The sequence below is a fragment of the Heloderma suspectum genome, chromosome 8, assembly GCF_057233095.1.
Source record: "Heloderma suspectum isolate Gila_16-S chromosome 8, 16-S_ref, whole genome shotgun sequence".
Taxonomy (NCBI): Eukaryota; Metazoa; Chordata; class Lepidosauria; order Squamata; family Helodermatidae; genus Heloderma; species Heloderma suspectum.
Window position 1 is genome coordinate 33,388,726 of NC_139465.1, and position 25,262 is coordinate 33,413,987.

At 45.2% G+C, this 25,262-nt stretch overlaps 1 protein-coding gene across 1 annotated transcript in view; it reads right to left on the reverse strand.

The window, feature by feature from the left end:
• Positions 1–10,500: 10,500 nt before the first annotated feature.
• ADAMTS18 (ADAM metallopeptidase with thrombospondin type 1 motif 18) overlaps positions 10,501–25,262 on the reverse strand; it is a 185,465-nt gene continuing 170,703 nt past the window's right edge. Inside the window, exons 19-23 of the mRNA XM_084811929.1 lie at positions 23,541–23,745; positions 19,986–20,177; positions 17,603–17,815; positions 14,124–14,271; positions 10,501–10,616 (exon numbers count right to left, since the gene is read on the reverse strand). Of these exons, the coding sequence (XP_084668055.1) occupies positions 10,501–10,616; positions 14,124–14,271; positions 17,603–17,815; positions 19,986–20,177; positions 23,541–23,745 (874 nt within the window). The remainder of the gene's footprint in view (positions 10,617–14,123; positions 14,272–17,602; positions 17,816–19,985; positions 20,178–23,540; positions 23,746–25,262) is intronic.

A 25,262-nucleotide genomic window follows, 5' to 3' on the forward strand; every position in this document is an offset into this window, starting at 1 on the left:
TATCATTTAAATATAAATACAGTACATCACACCATGTAGGAAAGACTGCAACCAGCTCAGTCTTCTGTCCAGGTGATGTTGTTGGGCAGCTTCAAAGAAACAGCAAAAGGGGAAGGCACTTCTGTGTCCCAAAGCAGAAAAGAAAATATACTCAGATGCCTAAACAAATGTTTATTATGCCCAGCACATGTTGGAAAGGGCTTTCCTTCCTCAGGAGCTGCTTCTCTTTCTGCAAATGTGTCACCTAGTCTCACTCCTTCTTAGGGATGTCAGAGAATTTCGCCATGAATCTTGGGGAGGCCGAATGCCAGTGCATTCAGCCCCCCGAAATCGGTGGCAAAATGGTCTGCCACCCCCCCCTGGGACGGGACTTACCTTCGGCGAATCTTCCTGGTGGTGGCGGCTCCGGCGGTGGTCCAGCGGCGGTGGCGGCTGGTCTTCTGACCAGCTGCCACCGCCACCGCCATTTCCAGTAAAAAAAAAAAATGATAGGCTACGTAAAGATTTACGTAGCTTATCACGGCTAGATTTTTAAAAAATACCATGATAGGCTACGTAAATGTTTACGTAGCCTATCAGGGCTGAGTAAAAAAACCCCACGCGTACGCAAATGGCAGCGCCCATGGGTGTCGCCATTTGCATTCCTTATTTTGGCATGTCCAGTCTATGTAAACATTTATGTAGACTACGGCGAAAATAAGGGGAATGCAAATAGCGTAGCATCTACACTATTTGCATTCCCCTTATTTTCGCCATAGTCTACGTAAATCTTTACGTAGACTAGACGTGCCAAAATAAGGAACGCAAATGGCGGCGCCCATGGGCGCCGCCATTTGTGTACGCGCGTTTTTGTTTTTGTTTTTACTCAGCCATGATAGGCTACGTAAACATTTACATAGCCTATCATGGCTGACTACAGGGACGCAAACAACGGCAGCTACTGCTGCCGCCATTTGCGTACCCGGCAGGCCAGGATTTGGGGGGGGAGGGACGGAGCGCCTCCCCCCCGGCCAGAATTTCGGTGGGAGGGACGGAGCGCCTCCCGCCCACCTCGAATCACATTTCGTGAAAAGGTAAGTGACTTTCGTACATCCCTACTCCTTCTCCTCTGGCAAGATGATACCGGCCCCACCTCCATCCAGTATCCAGGACAATTTCCCAGTTCTTCCAGTGACCCAGCCCTGAAAAGAGAATGGGAAGGATGAATTCAGTTAGTTGCATAACATAACTGCTGGCAGGTTGCACCGGGGCTTCACTCCTGTACTTGTATTGAAGCTGGGGGCAGACATGGTGGGAGGAGGAGGGAGCAGAGGAAGGGAGTGCAGGCGACTGGCAGCTGCCTCTCGCCTACCATGCAGAGCCAGCCAGACAAAGGGGGCAAGAGAGGGAGCCTGAGAGAGCTCTGCAGCCCCAAGGTGAGCTGCTCCCCTCCTCACCAGGGGAGGAGGGAGAAAAGAGGCATGAGGGACCAAAGCCACCTTCCCCCTATTCTCCTCCTCAGCCCTCGGCTTCTCGGCCTTCCACCCCCTGAGCAGCCACCACACCTCCCAGCCAGCCCCTCACCTTCCTGTCCCTTTTCCCACCCTGCTGCCCATCCCCACTCTGTGCCTGTGCACCCAGTCGGCTGCATGAGGTTTGCCGCCATTCTCTTCTCCTCCGCTGCACTCATTGTCCTGCAGCACCAGCCACCAGCAGCAGGCGGGGGGCAGCTGCTGCCATTGTCTGTTGCTCGTGCTTATGCGTGGGGTTTGTAGTGTGCTGGAGAGGGATTCTAGTGGGCTTGATGTGAAGTCGTTAGCAGGGGATCATGGTTTGGCACCATGCAGTGAAAAGTTTTCACCTGCTTTTTGTTTAGAATCAAGGAATCATAGAATAGTAGGGCTGGAAGGGGCCTATGAGACCATCGAGTCCAACCCTCTGCTCAATGCAGGAATCCAAGTCAGGGCATCCCCGACAGATGGCTGTCCAGCCAGCCTCGTCTTGAACACCTCCAGTGTGGGAGAGCTCACTACCTCCCTAGGGAATTGGTTCCACTGTCGTATTGCTCTAAAAGTGAGGAAGTTTTTCCTGATGTTCAGCCGGAACCTGGCTTCCTGTCACCTGAGCCCATTATTCTGTGTCCTGCATTCTGGGATGAGGGAGAAGAGATCCTGGCCTTCCTCTCTGTGACAACCTTTCAAGTACTTGAAGAGCGCTATCATATCTCCCCTCAGTCTTCTCTTCTCAAGGCTAAACATGCCCAGTTCAGTCTCTCCTCATAGGGCTTTGTTTCCAGTCCCCTGATCATCTTTGCTGCCCTCCTCTGAACCCTCTCCAGCTTGTCTGCATCCTTCTTCAAGTGTGGTGCCCAGAACTGGTCACAGTACTCCAGATGAGGCCTGACCAGTGCTGAGGAGAGGGGAATTAGTACTTCCCGGGATTTGGAAGCTATGCTTCTGTTAATGCTGCCCAAAATAGCATTTGCCTTTTTTGCAGCCACATCACATTGTTGGCTCATATTCAGCTTGTGATCGACAACAATTCCAAGATCCTTCTCGCTTGTAGTGTTGTTGAGCCACGTATCCCCCACCTTGTAACTGTGCATTTGGTTTCTTTTTCCTAGGTGCAGAACTTGGCATTTATCTCTATTAAATTTCATTCTGTTATTTTCTGCCCAGCATTCCTGTCAGGGTGGACACTGAGCCCATAGAATCCCAGAGTAGTTCTGATTCTGAGGAAGAGCAGTCGCTCCTGGGAGAAGAGCGCGCTCCTCTTTCCCAGGGCCCACAGCTGACAGAGATTCCTCCCACCAGCATTCCTAGATTAGAAAGCAGTCCAGGGAGTGACCGAGCACACATAGCAGACTTGGTGGATGCGCGACGCAGACGCAGAGAGCGGCGCCAGATGGAGGGCGCAGAAAGGAGGCATAGTGCCCGGTTGGCGCGCAAACAAAGGCTGCGCCCAGAGCATCCAAGGGAAAAGGGGAGGGACTCTCCCTAGTCCTTAAGTTCAGGGGTCTGCCAGTAATTCCCTTTCAAACGGGGACCAACTGTTTCCACTTAGGGCATAGGTACTCTGCTGCTCAGATCTAGTTGCTACCTGTAGAGTTGTTAAGTTGTAAAAGAAGAATAAAGCTTTGAAAGGAATCCCTTTGTCTGTGTCTGGACTTGGCTACTGGATTAGAGTGAGAGAGGCCTCCAAGGAGCCCTTGACAATTCCAGTCTATTAAGATCACTTTGAATTTTGTTTCTGTCTTCCAAAGTATTAGCTATCCCTCCCAATTTTTTGTCATTGGCAAATTTGATCAGCATTCCCTGCACCTCCTCCTCCAAGTCATTAATACAAATGTTGAAGAGCACTGGGCCCAGGACTGAGCCCTGCAGTACCCCACTCGTTACCTCTCCCCAGTTTGAGAAGATGCCATTGATAAGCACTCTTTGAGTCCGATTCTGTAGCCAACTGTGGATCCACCTGATGGTTGTTTCATCTAGAAATATCTGTTTAAATATTTTTCGTGTTCCAGGAAAGAAAGTGGGCTCCCACTACAGCAGTAAAGATTAGGTTCAGTGGTATTCATTAAGAACACCAAATAAACTTTTCTTTGTATTTGTGATGAACTCAAATATTTATACAAGTCATTCTGAAAATGAAACTTTTCTAGCACAGCTTTTAAGTGTTGGAAAAATCACTGTTTATGGTGGGCAGAACTGAAGAGCAAATTATGCATTGTGTGTTTTCAATTACATCACATAAGATCCAAGCCTTTATTTATCTCATGTATTCTTTTCAATTTTTTCACAAACTAAAGGAACAACAGAGGGCTTCATGGGAAAATGTGGAACTGTACAAAACTACACAGGGAAGAATAAACCTGGTGTCTCCTGGCAAGTTCACAATTCTTGATGTTTGGCTGGGAGCTATTTGGGAGCAAATTCCATTGAAATCAATGTGAATTAAAGTTGCTAGTGAGTATTACGTGTGGATAAAATGGAAAGACAAAGGTTGATGCTTCACCAAAATGATGGAGGAGTGATGGAGGAATTTTGAGGGAAGTGAAAATGAGTTTTCTCTGTAAGCTTAGTACAATTTCTCAGGGAGGCTGGTTGCATACATAGGTTGCCACAGGTTCCCACTGCATTCCACCTAAAGTAAAAAAAAAAAGTGTCCTGCTCTGACAAAGATTGGAAGAATTTTGAGAGAAGTTGAACACGTTTCAATGAGACTAGTGTGATTTCTTGAAGAGGCAACACACAGTCCTAAGTCATGAATGACTTCGACACCATGGGCACAATTTGACCAAGCATGAACACGTGCTTCCTGATGAGAGCTGTTCGACAGTGGAGCAAATTGCCTTGGGAGACCCTCTTTCACTGGAGGAATTTCAGCAGAGGGTAAAGGATGGCCATCTGTCAGGGATGCTGTAGTTGCATCCTGCCTTGTAGATTCTGCTTTGATCTGGGTGTTGGAGTGGAAGACCTCCAAGGTCCATTCCAACTCTATACTTGGGTGAAAGAAGAGGAAAGAGAAGTCACACACAGAGCTCCATGTATCACAATTGGCAAGGGGAGCTCCAGTCATTATACATTGCCTTTGAAGGAAGGAGGAACTAGCACATACAAGGATACTTCACAAAGCTGCGGAGGGCTCTCCTAATCATAAAAGAGAATGGAGGAATTTCTTCTTGTGCAGCAATCTGTCTACGCTGAAGTGTTGCTAGACCATGGCGAACGTATTGATTTGATAGAATTCTGTGATGCTTAAATATCATGGCAAAAATACAAAGATGCATAAAACGCATTCCATAAGACACTTTAGATTTGTGTTCCTCCAATAGTACCCCATGCCATGTCTTGCAAACTGCTTTGGAAACTGAGGTGACTTTCAAAATAGTTTGTGATACAGCTTGAAGCTAGTTGTCCAAAGGAAAGACAATCACCTAGCATGAATCTTAGCAGCTCTATAATTTATTTTTCTTTTCTTTTTTTTATGCCACTCTTTGTCCAAGGACCTCAGGGCAGATCCATGACCCTCCTCATTTTATCATCACAACAACAACCCTGTGATGTAGGTGAGGCTGCCCCAGTGAGCTTCAAGGCTAAGTAGGGTTTGGAATCTGGCTCTCAGGGCTCGGTGAAGTCAGAAGCAAGTCCAGGGCAAGCGGCAAGAAGTAAGGGTCTGAAGAACCAGAAACAGGCAATGTACACCACAACAGGCTGATGGTGGGGTTTCAGTGTTGCAGTAGTGCTGTAAGAAGGTCACACCAAGAAAGAGGTGCACCTAAGTGTTAATTCATTGTTAGAGTTTTAAAGATATAATAGCAGGGGTCATCCAGGGTGCAGAGCTAATTCACTGTCCTGGATGCATGCAGAGTCCTGGGTGGGGAATGTTGCCTTACAGACAGATGAGCCAAAGAAGTTTGCTTCTTAATCTGGGCTTTTTGTATATCACAGTTCTAGTCAGCATTTTGTGTGGCCTTTATACCCATGTAAAGTTTGCTTTGCATAGCCTTAGAATCATAGAATAGTAGGGTTGGAAGGGGCCTATAAGACCATTGAGTGCCCCCCCCACTGTCTTTACTGTGTGGACTCAGTTATTCAGCAACTTGTACAGACACAGGTGACACGGTTCAAGTCCAGTAGACGGTTGGATTCCAGAACACAGCAGAAGCAAGGCAAGGTACAGGAGTTGGTGTGGCTACTTGAGCAAGAAGATGCTCAGCCAGTGGACCCAAACCTTGGACAGTTCTTATATATGGTCTACAGGGATCTTATTGGCTCCCACAGATCACCCATAGGGAGGAGGCCATAGCTTTGTGGTAGAGCACATGTAGGGATGTCAGAAAACTCCACCACGGACTCCAATGAGGCCAGATTCTTTAGGCGGCGGCGGTGGCGGCAGCGGATGCAGCGGTGGCAGCTCCGGCTGGTCTCCCAGCTGCTGCTGGGCTGCTGTGGCTGCAAATGGCAGCCATCGTAGCAGCCGCCATTTGTGTGGCTGGCTTTGTTCGCGATAGGCTACATAAATCCTTACGGAGCCTATCACGGCAAAGACCGTGATAGGCTCCGTAAGGCAGCCTACGCAAATGGCGAAAGGCAGCCACGCAAATGGTGTAGTGGCCGCCATTTGCATCCCTGCCTTTTGCCGTGATAGGCTACGTAAATATTTTCCTAGCCTATCATGGCTTAATGCAAGGACACAAATGGCAGCCACTATGACGGCCGCCATTTGTGGCCACAGTAGCCCGGCAGTGGCCGGAACTCTGGCTGTGGCCGGCCCTGGCCGGCGGCTCCGCGGAGCTGCCATGGAGTGGAGCTGGCTGGGGAGGATTCCAGGGGAGGGACGGAGTGCCTCCCCCCCACCATGGATTGCCCAGCATGGAGCCACGTAGGGGTTTCATACATCCCTAAGCACATGCTTTGTATGCAGAAGGTCCCAGGTTTGATCCTTGGGTAGGGCTGGCAAACTTCCTGTCTGAAACCCTGGACAGCCAATGCCAGTCAGTGTCAACAATCCTGAGCTAGACAAACCAATGGTCTTACTCAGTATAAGGCAACTTCCTATGTTCCTACCCACTTCCTCTGGATTGTCCAGAACTAGGGATGTAAGAAAGTCACTTAACTTTTTGAAGGGTGACATTCGTGGTCAGGGGGAGACGCTCCATACCTCCCCCCAAAATCCTACCCCAGCTGGCTCCACTCCGTGGCAACTCCAAGGAGCCTCCGGCTGGGTGCATCTGCATGGCAGGCCTGCAGACGCAAATGGCAGCCTACATAGCGGCTGCCATTTGCGTCCCTTCGCTGAGCCGTGATAGGCTATGTAAATATTTATGTAGCCTTTCACGGCAAAAGCGGGTACGCAAATGGCGGCTCCTACGCCATTTGTGTCCCTGCTCTGAGCTGTGATAGGCTACATAGATACTTACGTAGCCTATCACGGCTTGCCAGGGACACAAATGGCAGCCGGCGTAGCGGCTGCCATTTGCGGCTGCAGCCCAGCAGCGGCTGGAGCCGCCGGAGCTGCCGCTGCCACCAGAGCTGCCGCCGCCGCTGGAGCCGCCACCAGGTAGGCTCCGTTTCGCAGGGCTTTTGCAGGGTGGTGGGGCAGGTTGCTCCGTTCCACCACGGATTCCAGGGGGCCGAATTCACTGGAATTCGGCTTCCCTGGGATCTGTGGCAGAATTCTCTAACATCCCTATCCAGATCATTAGTTCCCTCCATCTGTAAGTTACGCCTTTGGTACAGAGAGTAAGGTGCCCTGATGCCACATGAAAATACAGAAAGCAGTAATTGACAGGTAACCTGCAAGAGCATGAACTAATAGAGATGCAGTGGACATTACTCTGAATATATGTAGAGCTCCCATATTTTATTCAAGACTTGTATGGGTACCAAACATAATGAAACCGAGTATTTTTTTATTATAAAATGTATAAAATAATTAAATAGTACACTTTATACTTTGCAGGGTGGAGGAGTTTCTTTTACACCATAATCCATACTTTTCTGCAACACTTCTTTGCTGTATTGCCAACACTTACCTGTTCAGCAAGTGATGAAATAAAAAAGGGGGAAAGTTACGCATTAATAAATTAATTTTTTTTACATCAAATAATAAAAAAGACACAATTCTAGGACAAAGGGCATTTACCAGGGGGAGGAAAACAGCCCCACTTCAGTGTTGAAGAAACTGAGCATTTAGAATCTGAGATATGGTTCTAATAATAATTTCTTAAGCAATCAGAGAATACTAGATTTTTTTCATTTAAACGGTTGCAAAAGCAACTGCTAATTTTAACTGCCCACTGTCTGCCATTAGCACTGATGTGGATAATTTTAGTTTGGAAATGATACTTTAGGAAGCAGTAAAATTGAACTACATCCATCAAATAAAGCTGTGGGACTGGGTGGAAAGAGTTTTTTAAATGTCCTTTTTAGCCACTCTGCAGGAAATTACATCAAGATGCAACCCTGCTCCAGCCATATTGGTTTTGTCAAAGAGATAGTTTAGGGGGTTTCTCTACTCCAGCTTGCAGTTTTTGCATTCAGTATATTGTGTCACGATTCCACCGGATTCTGAATTTACAGAAGTCAGCAGAAGTGCAAAAATGCTTAGCTGAAGCATATATATGCCAACAGAGCCTAATCACAATTGGAACAGGTGGTCTCTCTCTCCCCCCCCCCTCTCTCTCACACACACGATTTGCTAGCTAATTATGTTCCTATCAGATGATGGTATATTTATGTATCTGCAGTGGCATCTTTGCAACTAATTGCTTCCTTCTCTGATCAAAAATGTGCTGGATAACAGGGAAATATTTCAGAAAATTAGTGCTTTGCCCAAATGTCCTGCTTAGAACATTTCTTATAATATCAGGGCTCATGGTTTACCATGACACACTTAATGAGATCAGTCTCTGAACCTATAGTTGCATGTCACTGCGTTCAGTGATAGAGCACCTGCTTTGCATGGGAAAGTACCCAGGGATAATTCCTGGCATCTTCAGGTAGGAATGGAAAAGACACCTGTCTGAACTGCTGGAGAGCCACTGCCAGCTAATATAGGCAATACTGAGCTAAAAAGGCCCATGGTCTGACTCGGTGTAAGGTATCTTCTAAAGTTTCTATGTCATTGCGTTAGAAGCTGAAAACAGTAATGGAACCGTTGAGGTATCTTGTATCCACAGGTGCAAACCTACATTTTTGTAATGTGTATCAATTCTGTTGCAATGCCTTATTAGGTTCTCTCTCAGATGCACAGGGCTGCACAAATGGGGGCCAGGTTCTTCCTCTGATGCCACCATAGATATGGCCCCATCTCCCTCTGTCACTGTGCCATGCTACTTCCATGTGCAACTCAACAACACTCAGTCTGGTATGACCTGTCGTTCCAGTCTACACTGGAGTGATGGTGCTTGGTTCTGGACCGGTTGGTGACGCTACCACAAACAGCACAGATCATAACCTTGGATCCAAAGAGCCCACTGCATCATAAGGCATTTATATGCATGCAGAGGGTATGGATGATATTCTGGAGGTGACAGGCTGAGACCCGACCTCAGGGGAGCTGGGGGTGGCGATGGCTGACAGGAAGCTCTGGCGTGGGCTGGTCCATGAAGTCACGAAGAGCCGGATGCGACTGACCGAATAAACAACAACAGAGGGTATTACTAAATTCCCCACATTTGCAGCCCCTTGCAAACTGGCTGCAGAGGGTCAGCAGACCTTCCAGGGTGGCTTTTTAGGCAGGTGAATGAAGGTGGGATGGACAGGGGGAAATTGGTGATCCCATCTGCATAAGCAGAAGTACCTTCTGCTTGCAAAGTGGAATCACTGGATCCAGACGATTGTATTATACTGGAGCAGCAATCACTGAACTGCATCATATTACCATATGATAGTAATATGCTTTCAAATATTAATGTAATATGCTTTCAAATATTAATGACATAATTTAAAAGTAATCATAGTACTTCAGAATCAAGTTTGAATTCACCATTATCATTCTTGCAACTTCCAAAAACTGGTTCATAGGTTTCCTGTATTTTCTTCTTTTCAGGAAACTGTTGAGTTTTGTACTGAAAAACCTAATAGCCATAAGCAACACCAAGTTTTGCAAGAACCATAAGTTTTCTAAACCAAACTCAGTGTTAACATATGCAGGATGTTCATGGCATTTTGGAATACCGGTGATACTTTGTTTCAGTACTAACAATAATGAAGCATAACAGCAAATGTGTGCATTTCATGAATTAGCTGAAGTATGAAATTCTAGTTTGCTCATCCTACACAGCAATGCTATAAAGAAAAGTCCCATGCTGTTCTTCTGGGTGGGCATCTGTGGGAGTGCCTCTTACTTCTCAAGTGGTTAGTAAACCATGCCTGAGTTACTGTTCAACAGGGAAAGGGAAACAAAATAAAATTAAAAGTCCTACGTGATACAGTATAACCCTTGCTTTCCCAGCAGCAAGTGAAATAGAAAATTGCCTTCCATCTTTGTAGTGCAGCATATGTGCTTGCTGTGGGTAAGACCATGCCTATGTTATGCATGGCAACACATTGTCTCAAGAGTAATTTCTCTTTGTTTCAAAGGACTGTGCTGACAAACATCGCAACAGCCAACTCGTATCTTCATAGTACTGTCATACTGTAAGCTCTCTGCATGTCACTGAGCAAAGTCAGAGTGCCATGCCAAATGGGCAACTCCACTTAAGAGATCAGCTTTTGACATTAACAGAGAGGTCCCCCTCCCACTTTCAACAGCGGACACTGGAAAAGACAACTCCAAAGAAGGCTAAACATCTGCTGGTGTTCAATAATACCCTGTGTGTTTGGTAAAAATCCAGTCCTTGTATACTCATTGTTCATCAAACGTTGTACCTAGCAAATATTGCTCTACAATACCCAAGTCTCTTCCATTGGCAATTTATGAGATGTTTTGTTCTGGAAGGCCCTACAGGAAAGTTCGCCATCAACCGAAAGGGAGATTCACACCGTCGAAGTGTCAGAAATGAAACGATTTGTATCAGTTCTTCCATGTGCACGATTTGCAGCACTGCTTGCCGTAAAACTTGTGATTACAGACACCATGCTGGGGGACCAGGTGGCACCAAGTGAAGAAGTCCACACAAGAAGGATCATCTGTAGTGGTGAAATTCGAGACAAGTATATTTATTTTATGATACATCTCAGGACTATTGAAGCTCAGATACCTGGGCTGTCTGAGGATATGCACATTTAATTGGCGGGATATAAATGTTTTAAGTAAATAAATAAATAAAACCTGTAATCTTACATAAGATTGCGGCCACCATTTGCGTAAAATCAGACTTTACAAAAAAGGCCAAGCCGCCATTGTTACACAAAATGGCAGCCTGGCAAGGGATCAGGCAGCTGACTTGGCGGTCTGGTGACTCAGCGGTCACGGACTACCAAGTGACTCACTGCACATGACAAGCAGGAGCAGGCAGGTGGCTGGCGGGGCCCGGAGAGCAGCACACAACCCAGACTATGGTAAGTTTGTCCATCTCTAACCTAAAATGTATCATGTTTTGGTTTGCTCAAAAAATTATCATGTTTGGCATATTACATTTAAAAGTATCATTTGTTCAGACAATAATTACAGATTTATTGATTTTATTTTTAATGATACGTATAACCAAGTTATACATAAACCAGTTTATGTTCCTAAAGTAACCAAGTTATTTTAGATACGTAAAGAGCATTAAAATAAGTATTGTATGTTTTTCATTTTTTCCCAAATTTTCCATTTTTTCCTGGGAGGGGGGCAGTTTTTTTCCACAGCTTCGAAAGTTCTGGAAATTTTGCATCTCAGATGGGGGTAGTGAGTGTTATCTCTGACACATAAGTTCCAAAGTGCAGATACCTGAAAGCACCCTTAAGCACCCCCCTGTTCAGCTATATCACACCCCCATAAAGCCAACCAAAGGAACCTCCTTAAGATCTGTTTGAATTAAGTTTTGGTAATAATACTATCCCAATTTTTTTAACTTCACAATTATTTGAAAAATAAGTGATCTGAACTTTAAAAAATCACAATCCTTTCCCTTCCTATGCATGTGGATGGGATGCCCCATCAGCTCTTGCTAAGGCCTCCTTCTCCCTCCTTCAGCTGGCTTTCCTGCTCATGTGTCAGGCACAAGTTCACATTCTGATTATGTGGAACCCTCCTGTACTTTACATCAAGTTGTCCAATTGCCTGCTCCTCTCTCAATGCTGAATATACATCACAATCATGCTTTCCGTGAGAGCAGCCTACATATGCCAGGGACCCAAAGAGAAGCTGTTAGAGAACATGAGGTGTAGGAGGAGATGACTTTATTGGGGACGTCCAGGTGTGTTGCTTTGCATTCAGTGCCTGGTTGAGGGATGGTGAAAGGGAAGCTTTCTATGCACTTAGGACAAATGTCCTAAATTCCATTTATTTTTGTAGATTATCTTTTTAGTGCAGAGATCATTTTGGTTTAAAATATTCACATGGCCAAATCATTCCACAGTTTGGTTGGAACTGATTTATGCTTTACACTTCACTCTTAAAGCAAATAGTAATGAATCATGTGGATGTTCTATAAATACATTAAAAAAACATTATAGGGGCATTAAAGCACGAAAGTGAGGCTGGGAAAGATTTATGGTCAAGTTCAGCTATTGGAGCAAGGGAAAGCCTTTTAGTTTGCCCTCAGAACTACTGTGGTAATTCACAGTAAAGGAAATTGACATGGACTTAAATATTTATTTATTCACATGCACACGTACACAGCTTGCCATTCTCTTGTGCTTTCAGACCAAAAGCTTAAAATTGATGGCACAGAAGAAAAAAATCTCATTTGTAAAACTCGCATCTTGACATAATACATAAGTTGCCAGCTTTGGGCCCAAAGCTGCAAGAAGATATCCTATGTCTTCAGTAGCTCACTAGCAGAAGGAAGCCCGGCTGTTACAACTTCCCCTTGCCAGCTGTGTAGTGGTGAGAGAACCTACATGTTCTGAACTTGTCCTAGCCATGGATCCACACAGGGGCACCATATAGGACTGGGCGTTGAAGACTCAAACAATTCTCATTCCTTCAAAGTGTCTCCATCCAGTTCCATTGACAACTATTAGATGTGAAGCTTGTTCTTATATTTCTGGGTCAGCCACAGTACACATGACTTTCCTTTAAGTAATATTTGCTTTTCCCTTCCAAGGGAACCAAGCTGACTTATAAGCTATAAGTTACATTACCTAGTAGAGTGATGGAAATGAGGAAAAATTGAGCAGAGGAGCAGACCCAGCTAGTCTAGGGAAGCATGTTAACTCTCCCCGAAAGGCTCATTTCTTTCCCATGATCTCTCCCCAATGACTTGCCGGGCTGGAACTATGTGGTGGGTAATTGAGAGTGATTGGCTTCCATACAGTTCCAGCACAGCTGGCTGCGTTCACTGGTGGAGACAGAGACTTAGAGCACGGTGAAGAGATAATTGATCTCCAGAGCCCAAAGACCTAGTTTCAATAAAGTCAAAAGGACTTCTACAGCTGCAGGAGCGGGAGGGGACAAGGCTGAAGCAAAATGAATAACAGAGACTGGATAAGAAATCCAGTTAGAGGAAGTGAAGTGGAAAAATTACCGTATTGGGACAGAAAATTGATATTTTTTCACCGGGCAAAAATAAAGATGGGTGAAACCAGCCCCAAGAATTCCTTGGAACAACTCATTCTGGAGTTCCAAGAGGCAATTTCCATGGGAGGTGGTACTTTGGATGGAATTTGGCAGGAATTCTGTGTTCTTAGGTTCAAAACAATGGTCTAGGATGAACGATGAACCCATGATTTCAGGCTAGGACCCCTTCATTCATTCCATCTGTCCAGCCAAGACTCAGTTGATTAGGGATGGTGGAGAATTCCACCATGGACTTCAATGAGGCCGGATTCTTTAGAAGTCCGTGGTGGAATGAAACACTTACCTCCTCCTCCCCACGGAATCCTCTTCGGCTGGATCCTCCGGCTCTGGAGCGCCAGTGATACGGCCACCATGCCTTATCGCTGGCTGAAGGGGACTGACTGCGGACACAAATGGCGTCCCAGACACCATTTGTGTCCCTGCTTTTCATTCATGCAATAGGCTTCACAAATATTTGTGTAGCCTATCACATAAAACAGGGCTTTAGCCATTTACGGCTGCATTTACCTCACACTAAGAACTTTACAGCCGCAAATGGCGTCCTGGATGCCATTTGCGTCTGCAGTCAGTCCCCTTCCGTGATACGGAATGGCGTCCATATCGCTGGCGCTTCGGAGCTGGCCAGCAGCTCTGCGGAATCACGGCGGAGCGGAGCCGGCCGAGGAGGATTCCAGGGGGAGGAACGGATTGCCTGTCCCCCCCATGGGCAGATTCCCACAGATTGGCAGGTAGGGAATCCACCCATCCCTACAGTTGATTCTGATGACTTAGGACTAGGCTTTGACATTCTCCTCAGCACCCCAAACATATGGCTTCACCCATGTTTTGCCTTCATTTGCCCACTGCTCAGGTAGATGTCCCTTGCCTGAGAATTCAACCATTCCATTATCATTGGCTTTTATGTATCCACTCCGAGAAACAAGGGGAAGCTCTGCTACACAATTACTTCAAAAAGTGGACCATTTTACCTTTCTTCTCAGGAGCGAGGCAGAAGTTTGTATTGCAGGCTCTTGACATTGCAGGCTTCTGATGAGACAGGCAGCCTGTAGCTGTCTGACCCTGACGAAGACACTGCACTGTCCGTGTTTGCACTCCTCCACCACATGTCACTGTGCACTGAAAGTGGGGGGAAATAAGAGGTTATATTCTATAACCATTCAAATCTCCTGTACTCTTCATAAGATCTTCTCCCATCTGATGACCTCTCAATGGAGATTACCCTGAGATACACACACACACACACACACACACACACACACAGACAAAGTGTAGATCCATTTCAGTGATGCTACCTGTATGGTCACACTTCTTCCCTAGAGAGGTTTGCACATGTGATTGTCTATATATTTCTAGTGTGTTATGGCAGCTTATATGGCTTGGAGCCATAGAGTGTATCTCCACAGACAATTGTGCAGTGGTTCAAAACCGACCCACTTGCACCATGTGCGAAGAAGTAATCTTTTTATTCCCCCTGGGGTCTATGAACTACTTAATGATGACACCATAAAAGTGCTTCAAATGATGCTTTGCCTCTCAGTTGAAACTGCTGGGGAACACTAGTGGGAGGGTGCTATTGCCCTCATGGTTTTGTGGGTGGGGAGGGGGTCCCACAGGCATCTGGTTGACCACTGTGAGCTGGACTAGATAGCCCTTTGGTCTTATCCATCATGGCTCTCCTTATCCCCTACACTGAGATAGGGGTTGGACTCGATGGTCTTATAGGCTCCTTCCAACCCTACTATTCTATGAGATTAAGCCTGTGTCCCTCACCACATGTCCATCATTACATGTGACCAGAGACATACATGTGTATATCTGTTTGCCCACTTTCAATTATCCTCCCCTGCCCTTATTTGAACCCCTATTTGAACTGAAGGATCACTAATTTGTCACTGTGTGAACCCATCCTTATTAGCGGTAAATCCTATTGTATTTAGGGGTGTATAAGAATTGCATTTTTGCTGGCAAAATATGTGAATATGCCCTGTTCAAAGCTCCACACATGAGCATGAGCACATGTCCACTGAAAATATTCACAAATTGTCGAACCCATTCTTACGTTCTCCTTGTTCCTGATCCCCAGTTCAATTTGCAAAGATTTCCTAATTTGCACAAATTTTCTCAGTAAACTGAATCATCCCCGCTTTAGCCTATGGAGGAATTTGCACAAATGTGGGGAGATTTGCACAAATCTCCCACTTGATCACTGCTCAATTTGCACAAGTTCCCCATTCACCCAGAGTAAGCAGCAATCCCAAATCTGCACAGGAATCTGGCACAAGACAAGCAGCAAGGTGATATTTGGGGAATCCTGGTGATCTTGAACATCGCTCATTTGCCCTAATTGTACTTTATTTCCAAATAAACACAGGATTAGGGTATGAATCAATTTTGCCCCATTGGTAATCTCATTCAAGAGCAGACATACAGTTTCAGTATTTTATAGTTCCTATAGCTATAGATCACAATAAAGTCAAGGTTTTCAACTGAAAAGAATGAAGCTGCTTTATACTGCCTTTCCTGGCCCTGCAACCTAAGATCCTTGAATTGGGAATTGAGCATGAGACATCTGTCATGTGCTCTACCATTCAGAAGTCCTCATCTGCAATCACTCACAGCCAAATCTTGAAATCTGCCAACCCACAATATGCTGAGCACATATTTAAGTTCTGAGAGCTAAATGCTTAAAAATGTTGTTTGTTTGTTTATTTGTGAGAATTTATATCCCCCAAGGCAGCTAGGAAGCTTTAGGAATTTGTCTCTTATTATATGCAGTGGGGAGGGGGAGGGAATCAAGTTATTACAAGTGGTAGAAACTCCCTGATTCTATTTTCAAGGAACCCCCGAAGCACTAATGATGTACATGAATCTTTCTATGAACATCATGTCCCCAAGACAAATGGGATCACCTTCATCTGATTATGAAGCTTAAGCATCCAAAGTTGTGTGTATGTACTATTGAATAAATGCTTGTCTTAGGGATATGTGACTCACACAGTAAGCAAGTTCCAAATTACGGAAGCTTGTTTGTGAAACTGTGGAAACAAATGCAGACTTATCCAGTAATCAATCACACCATTTAAAGAATTCCAGACAGTCTGTGCAGATCCCTAAGGACACTGTCCATAAAGATTTGTAATGGTTCAGCCATAGTGCATCCCTGCAAAGAATGGTATGGAAAGGACCATGGAATGTAGCAGAGCTGCAAAAGCAGAAACATTGCTACATACGTAAGTGACTATCATCAGCTTCCAGATAAATAAAATGAATCAGTTACACTAATACAATGCTGCTGATATTGTTGCTTCTCTACTAGCTCTTCCTGTTCCTGCAAATGATGTACACGTCATGGTAGTGATTCAGGGTGCTTCCAGATGAGGCTTTTATTGTGCAATCAACTTGCCTCAATCACAGAATTTTATGAGGGATCCAGATGCCGTTGTCTTCTTCCATTTGTAACCTTTCTGTGTGTTCCCACTGCTTCCTCCGCCATTTTTTCTTACAACCAAAAATCCATTAAGGAGTAAAAGACAGAATAGCTGCACAAGGCATTTTGTTTGGGAGCACTAGGACCTGCCTATCTGGAAGCACCCAGTTGTCAATGGACAGGCAAACAATGAACAAAAAGAATTAACAAAGGTTTAGTTGGGACTGCACAGGAAAAAAGTTAACATAATATGTTTTACTGGGAGGTAATGATAATCTGGGAGAAGAGATAAAGAGAACCGCAGATGATCTCAGGGCTGCAGATGTACGGACTGTGTAAAATCCGCTCTGTCTGTGTTTCACGGATTGTCAGGAGCCTTTTGTTCCATCGTCTGTTCACAGATGGATGCGAATATATATTTTTCGTCATGCAGAAAAATATGCAAATAATTACATAAGGGGTTTCATAACAATTTACATATTTTACCTTAGTATGTAACATTTACCACATTATCCCCCATTCAACTTTTCCTTGGCAGAAACTTGTGTATTTTCCTATGAATAAATACGTGTAAATTGGGGGGGGGGATCAACTGAAAGTCCACGGGCTCCGCGCAGCCTGAGGGGGTCACGCAGCAGTGGATTCTTACAAATCTGAGCTCATTTTAGTCCATCATGAATTTCTCCAGCATCCCTAAGGGCTGATTCAATCCATGGTAAAATCCTTCCTGGACTGAACCATTTCAGAATGAAGATAGTGAGGAAATCTGGACATCTACACATTGGCTTATTGTCTACAATGAAGACTGTTATGGGTAAGCAGCTGCTTGTATGTAGGCTTCCATGTGATCAAGACACTTCCACGGCCCCACTCCTCAATCATTGTGTGAGCCCTTTTCATGCAAACAAGCATACAAACTAGAGCAAACTATGCCATTGGGAGAGTACAAGTGCTGGGACAGAAGAGAGGAAGTCTCCAAAATGGCTGTTTTAGATTTCCATGTAAGCTCCCGGCCCTTACCTGCTGCCAAGGTGAAGAATACCATCCCGACACCCTGTTGTACGAAGGGTACAGAGGACACGCACCTCTGTTGCACCCATCCTCCAGTTCGATGTTTGGCTTCCTAAGATTTCGACAACGTCGCTGGGGGAACATGAGCAATTTGCCGCTGACACTCTTCTCACTGCACTGCATTTCTCGCCGCTTTACACCTGGTCCACAGGTGGCAGAACACTGTGGACAGCAAAAAAATATGAGGGACGTTCACTGGATAACCAACCTCCAGATGGGGGGTTAAGAAGCAGGCAGGGGGCGGGCAGGTGCCTAAGAACATTGGAAGCTGACATAACTGGTCCATCAAGACCAGAATTGTCTAGGCTGACTGGCAGAAGCTCGCCGGGATCTATATAGGGAAAAAAATGGCCTGTGTAGCACTATGGAATGGAGCCTTAACAGGGTCAAATTTAGCTTGCGAACAAGCTAAATTTGACCCTTTGGTCACTCTGTAGTGTTACACATGCCATTTTTCCACATTGGGGTGCAGGGGGCAGTGGGGGACACAGTGGGGAGTGGCAGAGGATGCATGCAGCCTACAGGCCACATGTTGCCCACCCCTGTGCTAGCTGATCCTTTTTGGTGCTTCCAGAAGGCTCCCAACCCTAAAAATCCAAAGGCACTGCACAGCAATTCCATCTTAAGAACATAAGAAGAGCCATGCTGAATCACACCAAGGGTCCTCCTAGTCCAGCATTCCGTTCACACAGTGGCCAACTAGCTGTTGACCAGGAAGACACAAGCAGGACACGAGTGCAACAGCACCCTCCCACCCATGTCCCCCAGCAACTGGTGTACATAGGCTCACTGCCTCTGGTACTGGAGGCAGCACATAGCCCTCAGGATGAGTAGACATTAATAGCCTTCTCCTCCAGGAATCTCTCTAATCCCCTTTTAAAGCCACCCAAATTGGTAGCCATCACTACATCTTGTGGTAGAAAATTCCATAGTTTAACTGTGCTGTGTGAAGAAGCCCTTCCTTTTATCTGTTTTGAATCTCCCACCAATCAGCTTCATGGGATGACCTTGGGATCTAGTATTATGAGGGAGGGAGAAAAATGTCTCCCTATCCACATTCTACATGTTCTTCCTTAACAGTAAGGAAAAATATGGAAGAAGCCATGAGAAAACATGGGAGGACTACAAATGGAAGACAACAACATCTGGACGCATGGTAAAATTCCGTGAATGAGGCAGAGTAATGACCCAATAAAAGCCTCATCTGGAAGCATCCTTTATCTGAAGATGTCATGTATTAACATGGGATCTCCTGCATTCTTTTGCTCCTTACTGGAGCCCCTGCTTTCTACATTTTTGTGGCAGATCTGTGTCATGCACAGAGACCTGCTGCCATCATGTTGAATTTTGTCATTAATTCATTTCATTTATTATATTTCTCTGGGCAGTTCACAAACATTAAAGAACACTTAAAATGCATCATATAAAGTAATACATCATATAAAGTCATTATTTATTAGGTTGTGAAGTGATCCTTAGCGATATAATCCAGGAGAAACAGGAAAGGATTCAACAAGGTTTTCCTATCAGGAAAGGAATCCTGATTTCCTTTCAATAGTTTTCAACAGGGTTTTCCTGATTTCCTTTCAACAGGATTTTCAACAGGATTTTCCTATCAGGAAAGGAATCCTGATTTCCTATCAGGAAAGGAATCTTGATATTCCTCTGTAATACATCTGTAAAGTATGTAATAAATCTGTAAAGTAATACGTCATATAAAGTCATTATTTATTAGGTTGTGAAGTGATCTTAGCCATATAATCCAGGAGAAACAGGAAAGGATTCAACAAGGTTTTCCTATCAGGAAAGGAATCCTGATTTCCTTTCAATGGGGTTTTCAACAGGGTTCCTGATTTCCTTTCAACAGGATTTTCCTATCAGGAAAGGAATCATGATTTCCTATCAGGAAAGGAATCCTGATATTCCTCTGTAACAGGAAAAGATTCAACAGGGTTTTTCTATAAAGTAATACATCATATAAAATCATTATTTATTAGGTTGTGAAGTGATCCTTACCAATACAATCCAGAAGAAACAGGAAAGGATTCAACAGGGTTTTCCTTTCGTGCCCCACACGAACCTGACATGTTCAGTGAGCAAAGCTTGCAACAACTGCCCCAACACAGTTCCAAACACACTTCTGTTCCATGAAGTTTGACCGTAAAGGCGAACAACACGATTAAATGACATGTTATTAACAACAGGTTTTGTATTACCAGGGAATTGTGCCACTCCATCCATTCTATTACAAAATAATTTGATGTGGAAATCCTAGCCTACTCGTATCTGAGCCCTGTGTGGAGCATGCCTGTTTGTTTATTTGTTTGTTTACCTCACTCCAAGCAGAAATCACCCATTGGAGCCGATCATTTTTAGGGCATCTTCCCAACACACATGTCTGTTGCATGTCTGGCTTTGTTTCACTGTTGCACATATTATCCGGCAGGATTTTCAATATGGGCGGTCCTACACTTTGGCAGAAAACATCACGTTTCGCAATGCCTCTTCCACAAGTTTTGGAACACTGTATGGGAGTGGGAAAAAGTTTCATGTCAGAGACATCACGTTGGCACTGCAATGTCACAGAAGAACAATGAACCGAATGGGTCGTTTATCCCACCTCTTTCCTTCATCATGGAATACAAGGCAATCTATAGGGTTCCTCAGAGACCTCCCAGCCAGGCAATGACCCAACCCAGGCTTGCTTAGCTTTAGCATGTTCGCTGCATCATGTGCCATCATACCATACTCAAGCCCTACATTTAGGTGTCACCTTCAAGGCACATGTCTGTATCCTGCATCCTTGAACAGCAGTTCCACTGCCTCAGCTGGGCTCACCACTGTCATCTGCCCTAGGGCCTCTGTTTTTAAAAGACATCTCTCTTATCAACCATGTTAACCTGGATTACTGCAATGTGCTGTATGTGGGGCTATGTTTGAAGATGGTTCAGAAACTACTAGGTTACTAACTGGGACTGGATGATATATAGGGCTTTCCAGTCCATTTCTAAGCCAAATTCAAAGTGTTGGTGCTGACCTTTAAAACCCTAACCAGCTTGGGACCAGAATATCTAAAGAAACATTTCATCCCACATGTACCTGCTCAAACCCTTATATCATCTTTGGACACTCTCCTCCAGGTGCCCCAATTAAAGGAAGCGGGACAGGTGGCTACCAGAGAGAAGGCCTTCTCAGTGGTGGTGCCCCAGTTATGGAATGAACTCACCAAAGAGGTTTGCCTGGCGCCTATGTCGTTATCTTTGTGGCACAAGGCAAAGGCCTTTATTTAGCCCCAGGCATTTTAGAGGCCTAGTTCTAGATTTCTATGGCTGTTTTATCGATCTCTGTGCATTTGTTGTTTTACATTGTACTGTATTTCGTTCTTTTAACTAATTGTATTGTATTTTATATTTTTAACTGTTCTATGGCATTTTAGTCTTCTAACTGGCTGTAACCCATCCAGAGAGCATTAGTTACTGGGTGGATTATAAATGTAATAAAATGTATGTATGTCTGTTTTGAAGTGATTGCCATTTCTGCCCTCACTATAATGTCCCTGAATTTGTCTGAACTTATGACACATTGTTGGGTGGGCAGTGGGATGGCTGACAGTTAGAACTATCACCACCACCCAAGTAAGCCCCCCAGGGCCTCACACAAATTCTCAGGTGGGTGGCCATTGAATGGCCCTTTGCCAAGCTCCCCGTCAACCCTGGCTAGGCCCTTTGGAATCCCAAACCCAATGCAGCTCAGTCCCCCAAAAGGTAAGGAATAAATAGCAAACAGCTGCTGCTAGCCATTTCTCAGCTGGTGAATGAAACCACAGCTGGCTATTCAGGATTATTCTCTCAAACTAGGTGAATACTCATAATTTTTAGGCCAGACCAATGGTGCAATGGCCAGTGTGCTTAGGAAAAATAAGATACTTTCATTTTCCAAAATGCTCATTAAGCAAAGAAGAAACCTTCTTTCTGCTTGCTTGCTTTCACAGCTCCAGTGAGCTGTTTTAGATTAGACTCAACCATTTTGTGTCAGTACATTCACTTAAATACAAAAAAAAAAAAAAGTGATATGTCTGCCTTAGCAACATTACAAAATAGTAAGTGTTTCACTTCAATATGAAGGCTGTCAGACATCCTATATCTTTCTGAAACAGGTGAAGGGGGGGCTGTGTGCACGCACATGCGCGCGTGTTGGAATTTGCCTGAGGCACTGCTGCTACCAGCTACACTTCTAAGTGTAGTTTTTAACTGTACCATGATATTAAGTTGCTTGGAATGCTACATTATCAACAAAAAGAAGACATCCGTCATTGTTCTCTGTGTTGCTGAGAATAATCTCATGCTGAATGTCTCCTTTGGAAATATGAATTTATGTCTACTGATGAGGTAACTGATGATACATTTCTCTGCCTAATGTGATCTTGCATTCCTTTTCACTCTTCTAGTACTGAACATTTTAGGCTGTAATCCAATGCACAGTTAGCCCCTTTCTGGAGTGCCTTTCTATACATGCACTGAATATGTGGAGGGGGCTATGTATAATGGCCCCACCCAAGACATTTTGCTGCCTGAGGCAAAGAACAAAATGGCACCCCCTTCTATTCCACGTCCAAAAGCCTTTCTTCAAGGCTGAACATCTTTCTTCAACATCAGCAATGGCACAGCATCATCTACCACACCTGAAGGCAGCAGACTAGCTTAGGGGGCATAGGAAAAGCCACATGGCACACAATCCTCTCCTCCAGCACCTTGCTGCTGCCTTCCAGCATCTGCCACCTGAGGCAACCACCTCACTTTGCCTAAAGGTAGGGCTGGCTTTGCCCCATCCTCAATATCAAAGTGCCCTCTAGGTCTGTCCCCAATGGGGAGCTTATGGGTATATACAGCTCTAAGTTCAGATCTTCACCTGAATGCACAGAGGTCGGAGGAGCAGAACCAACAGACAGTTAGATGTTAGGTAGGGATGTCAGAGAATTCCGCGACGGATCTCGGTGAGGCCGAATGCACTGGCACTGGCCCCCGAAATCCGTCGCGGAACGAAGCCCCCACCCCCCCACCCCACGAAAGGTGCATGGGACAAAGTCCCTGCCGCCCCCACCCCACGAAAGGCACGTGAAACGGAACACTTACCTGCTCCCGTCCGCGCTGCTTTGCGAATGGCGGCCGTCCTACATAAATAATTACGTAGCCTATCACGGCTAACGCAGGGATGCCATTTGCGTCCCTGCAGAGGCCGTGATAGGCTACATAAGCATTTACATAGCCTATCACGGCGGGGGGGGGGGACCCAGCGTACGCAAATGGCAGCGGCTACCGCCATTTGCGTACACTGCGTTTTTCCCCCTGCCGTGATAGGCTACATAAATATTTACGTAGCCTATCACGTCTCAATACAGGGACGCAAATGGCGGCAGCTACGACAGCCGCCATTTGCGTCCCTGCAGGGCTGCCCAGTGGCAGGATGTCTGGCTGCGGGCAGCTGGAGCTGGCCAGGCAGGATTCCGGGAGGGAGGACTGGATTGCCTCCCCCCCTGTCGAGGATTCCGGGGGGAGGGATGGAGCGCCTCCCCCCCACTGCGGATTGCCCAGCGCTGAGCCAGGTAGGTGTTCCGTACATCCCTAATGTTAGGGGCATGACCAGCAGGCAGCCTCCCCCTCCTCCCTGTGTGGAGGGCCACTTCTAAATAGGCGCACTTACACTCATTCAAATCAGTAGCTTCATTATTCCACTGTGACAGAATACACTACAGGTGACTTCAGATGTGTTGGAATACAGCTATCATCCCTAGCCAGGAAGGCCAATGGTCTGATCCATCAGGGATCTTCTCGCGTTCTTATCTGTAATAATACAGTGTAAGATAGTGTCAGCTATTTCTATCAATTACCTGAGACCATGGGCCAGGACTCCATTCCGGTGGGCAGCCTTGGTTATTACATGCTTGTATTTGTGCTGGAGTGGTTACTGGGCAGAGTGCATGGGCCACAATGTCTTCCTTCTGAAAAGCCTTTTTCTGGACACACTGGATCTGACGACTTTGTTGTCCTCCACCACAGGACTGGCTGCAAACGCTCCATTCACTTGCTGACCAACTTCAAGAAAGAATGCACATGTTGACTACAGTTATCCAAGGAGCAAACAATGAAATCCAAAAAGGTGAAGTCTATAGATCAGCTGCAGTTATAGCTAGTGAAATATTCCATCAAGCAACCATAAAGTAACAGCAGCCGTCTACACATAACTTTGTTTGAAGTACATATTCAGCTCTGGATGCTACAATGTTGGCATAAAAGACCGAGAGAGAAATCATCAGGACAAGAAAGGCGGAAGGAAATGAATCTATTGAACCTGATGTCCAACTGAAGCACTCTAACAACTCAAAGTTATGCCCCTGAGGAAGGTTTATCCCAGCATTCTCCAATCCAGTGGCCTATAGATGTTTTGGATTTCAAATCCCATCAGACCCAGCAAACTTGACCACTCATCAGGAATGATGGGAAGTGTAGTCCAAAACACCTGGAAGGCAAAAGGATGAGGAAAGCTTGTTTAACTAAAACATGTTAAGTATTTGATGTTTCTGATTAAAGGTGCTATATATCCCTACACCTTGGAGTTCATCTTTTTGATTTATATTGGTGCTGTTTCCACAATACACACACACACACACACACACACACACACAGACTCCTTCTTCTCCCTCATTTGCTCTGAATTGTATAAATTATTTTTAAGGCTTGGGCGCAACTCTAGGCTCTATAAATTATTTTTCAGGGCTTGGGTACAGCTCTCAGCTCTCTACATTCATTGTTAGGGCTCCAGGCTCTGTGAATTAAATTCAGAAGACTGCTTTTCTGTGTTGCTCTGAGAATATCACCCACCCCGATACTCTGCTTTTTAGCAGTGATCTTACAGTTCATGTGCCTCAGTTTACTATTTATGTGCCATGGACTGCTGGTTGCTGTGAATTCAAAAGACTAATTGGTTCTTCTCTGGTGACCCACTGTTTCCACCCTTGGTGACTCACCCTCTAATCCACCAGTCCCAGTAGCACCAGCTCCCATTGGGTTAGAGTGTCATTTAGTGAACTTCCCAAACCCAAGTCTTCCCAGTTCTAAATCCAACACCACAATGGCTTTCAGTAACCTCGACTCATCTTTCAAATAAAGGAAGAAATAGCTTGCTAAATTCAGCAACCCTGTTATTAGAGGGTGGAAAATAACATAAGCGGCCTACTGGCAGATGATTAAAAAACGTCTATACAAAAAAGGACAGTGAATTAATCAACTGACCACTGGCAGACAAATATACCCTCAGGACATGCCAGAGACTTCAGAGATTTGGCAGAAACCCCCTCCCCCACCCACCCAAGAAAATGTGATAGTTAACGTATGAATTACAAATGGTATATAAAGGAGATTCACTTGCCTATGCACTGTTGATTCTTCCTGAGAAGTTATTTATTGCCCACATGAACTCCCTTAAATGTTAAGGAAGAGTTCCGTTACTTGGGCATTTAGGCTGTTATAAGCAATCCCCTTCATGAATCACTGCCCCTTCATGGATCACTGCCTTGTTGTGGCGAAGGGGCTTGCGTAACTCAGTGAAGCCA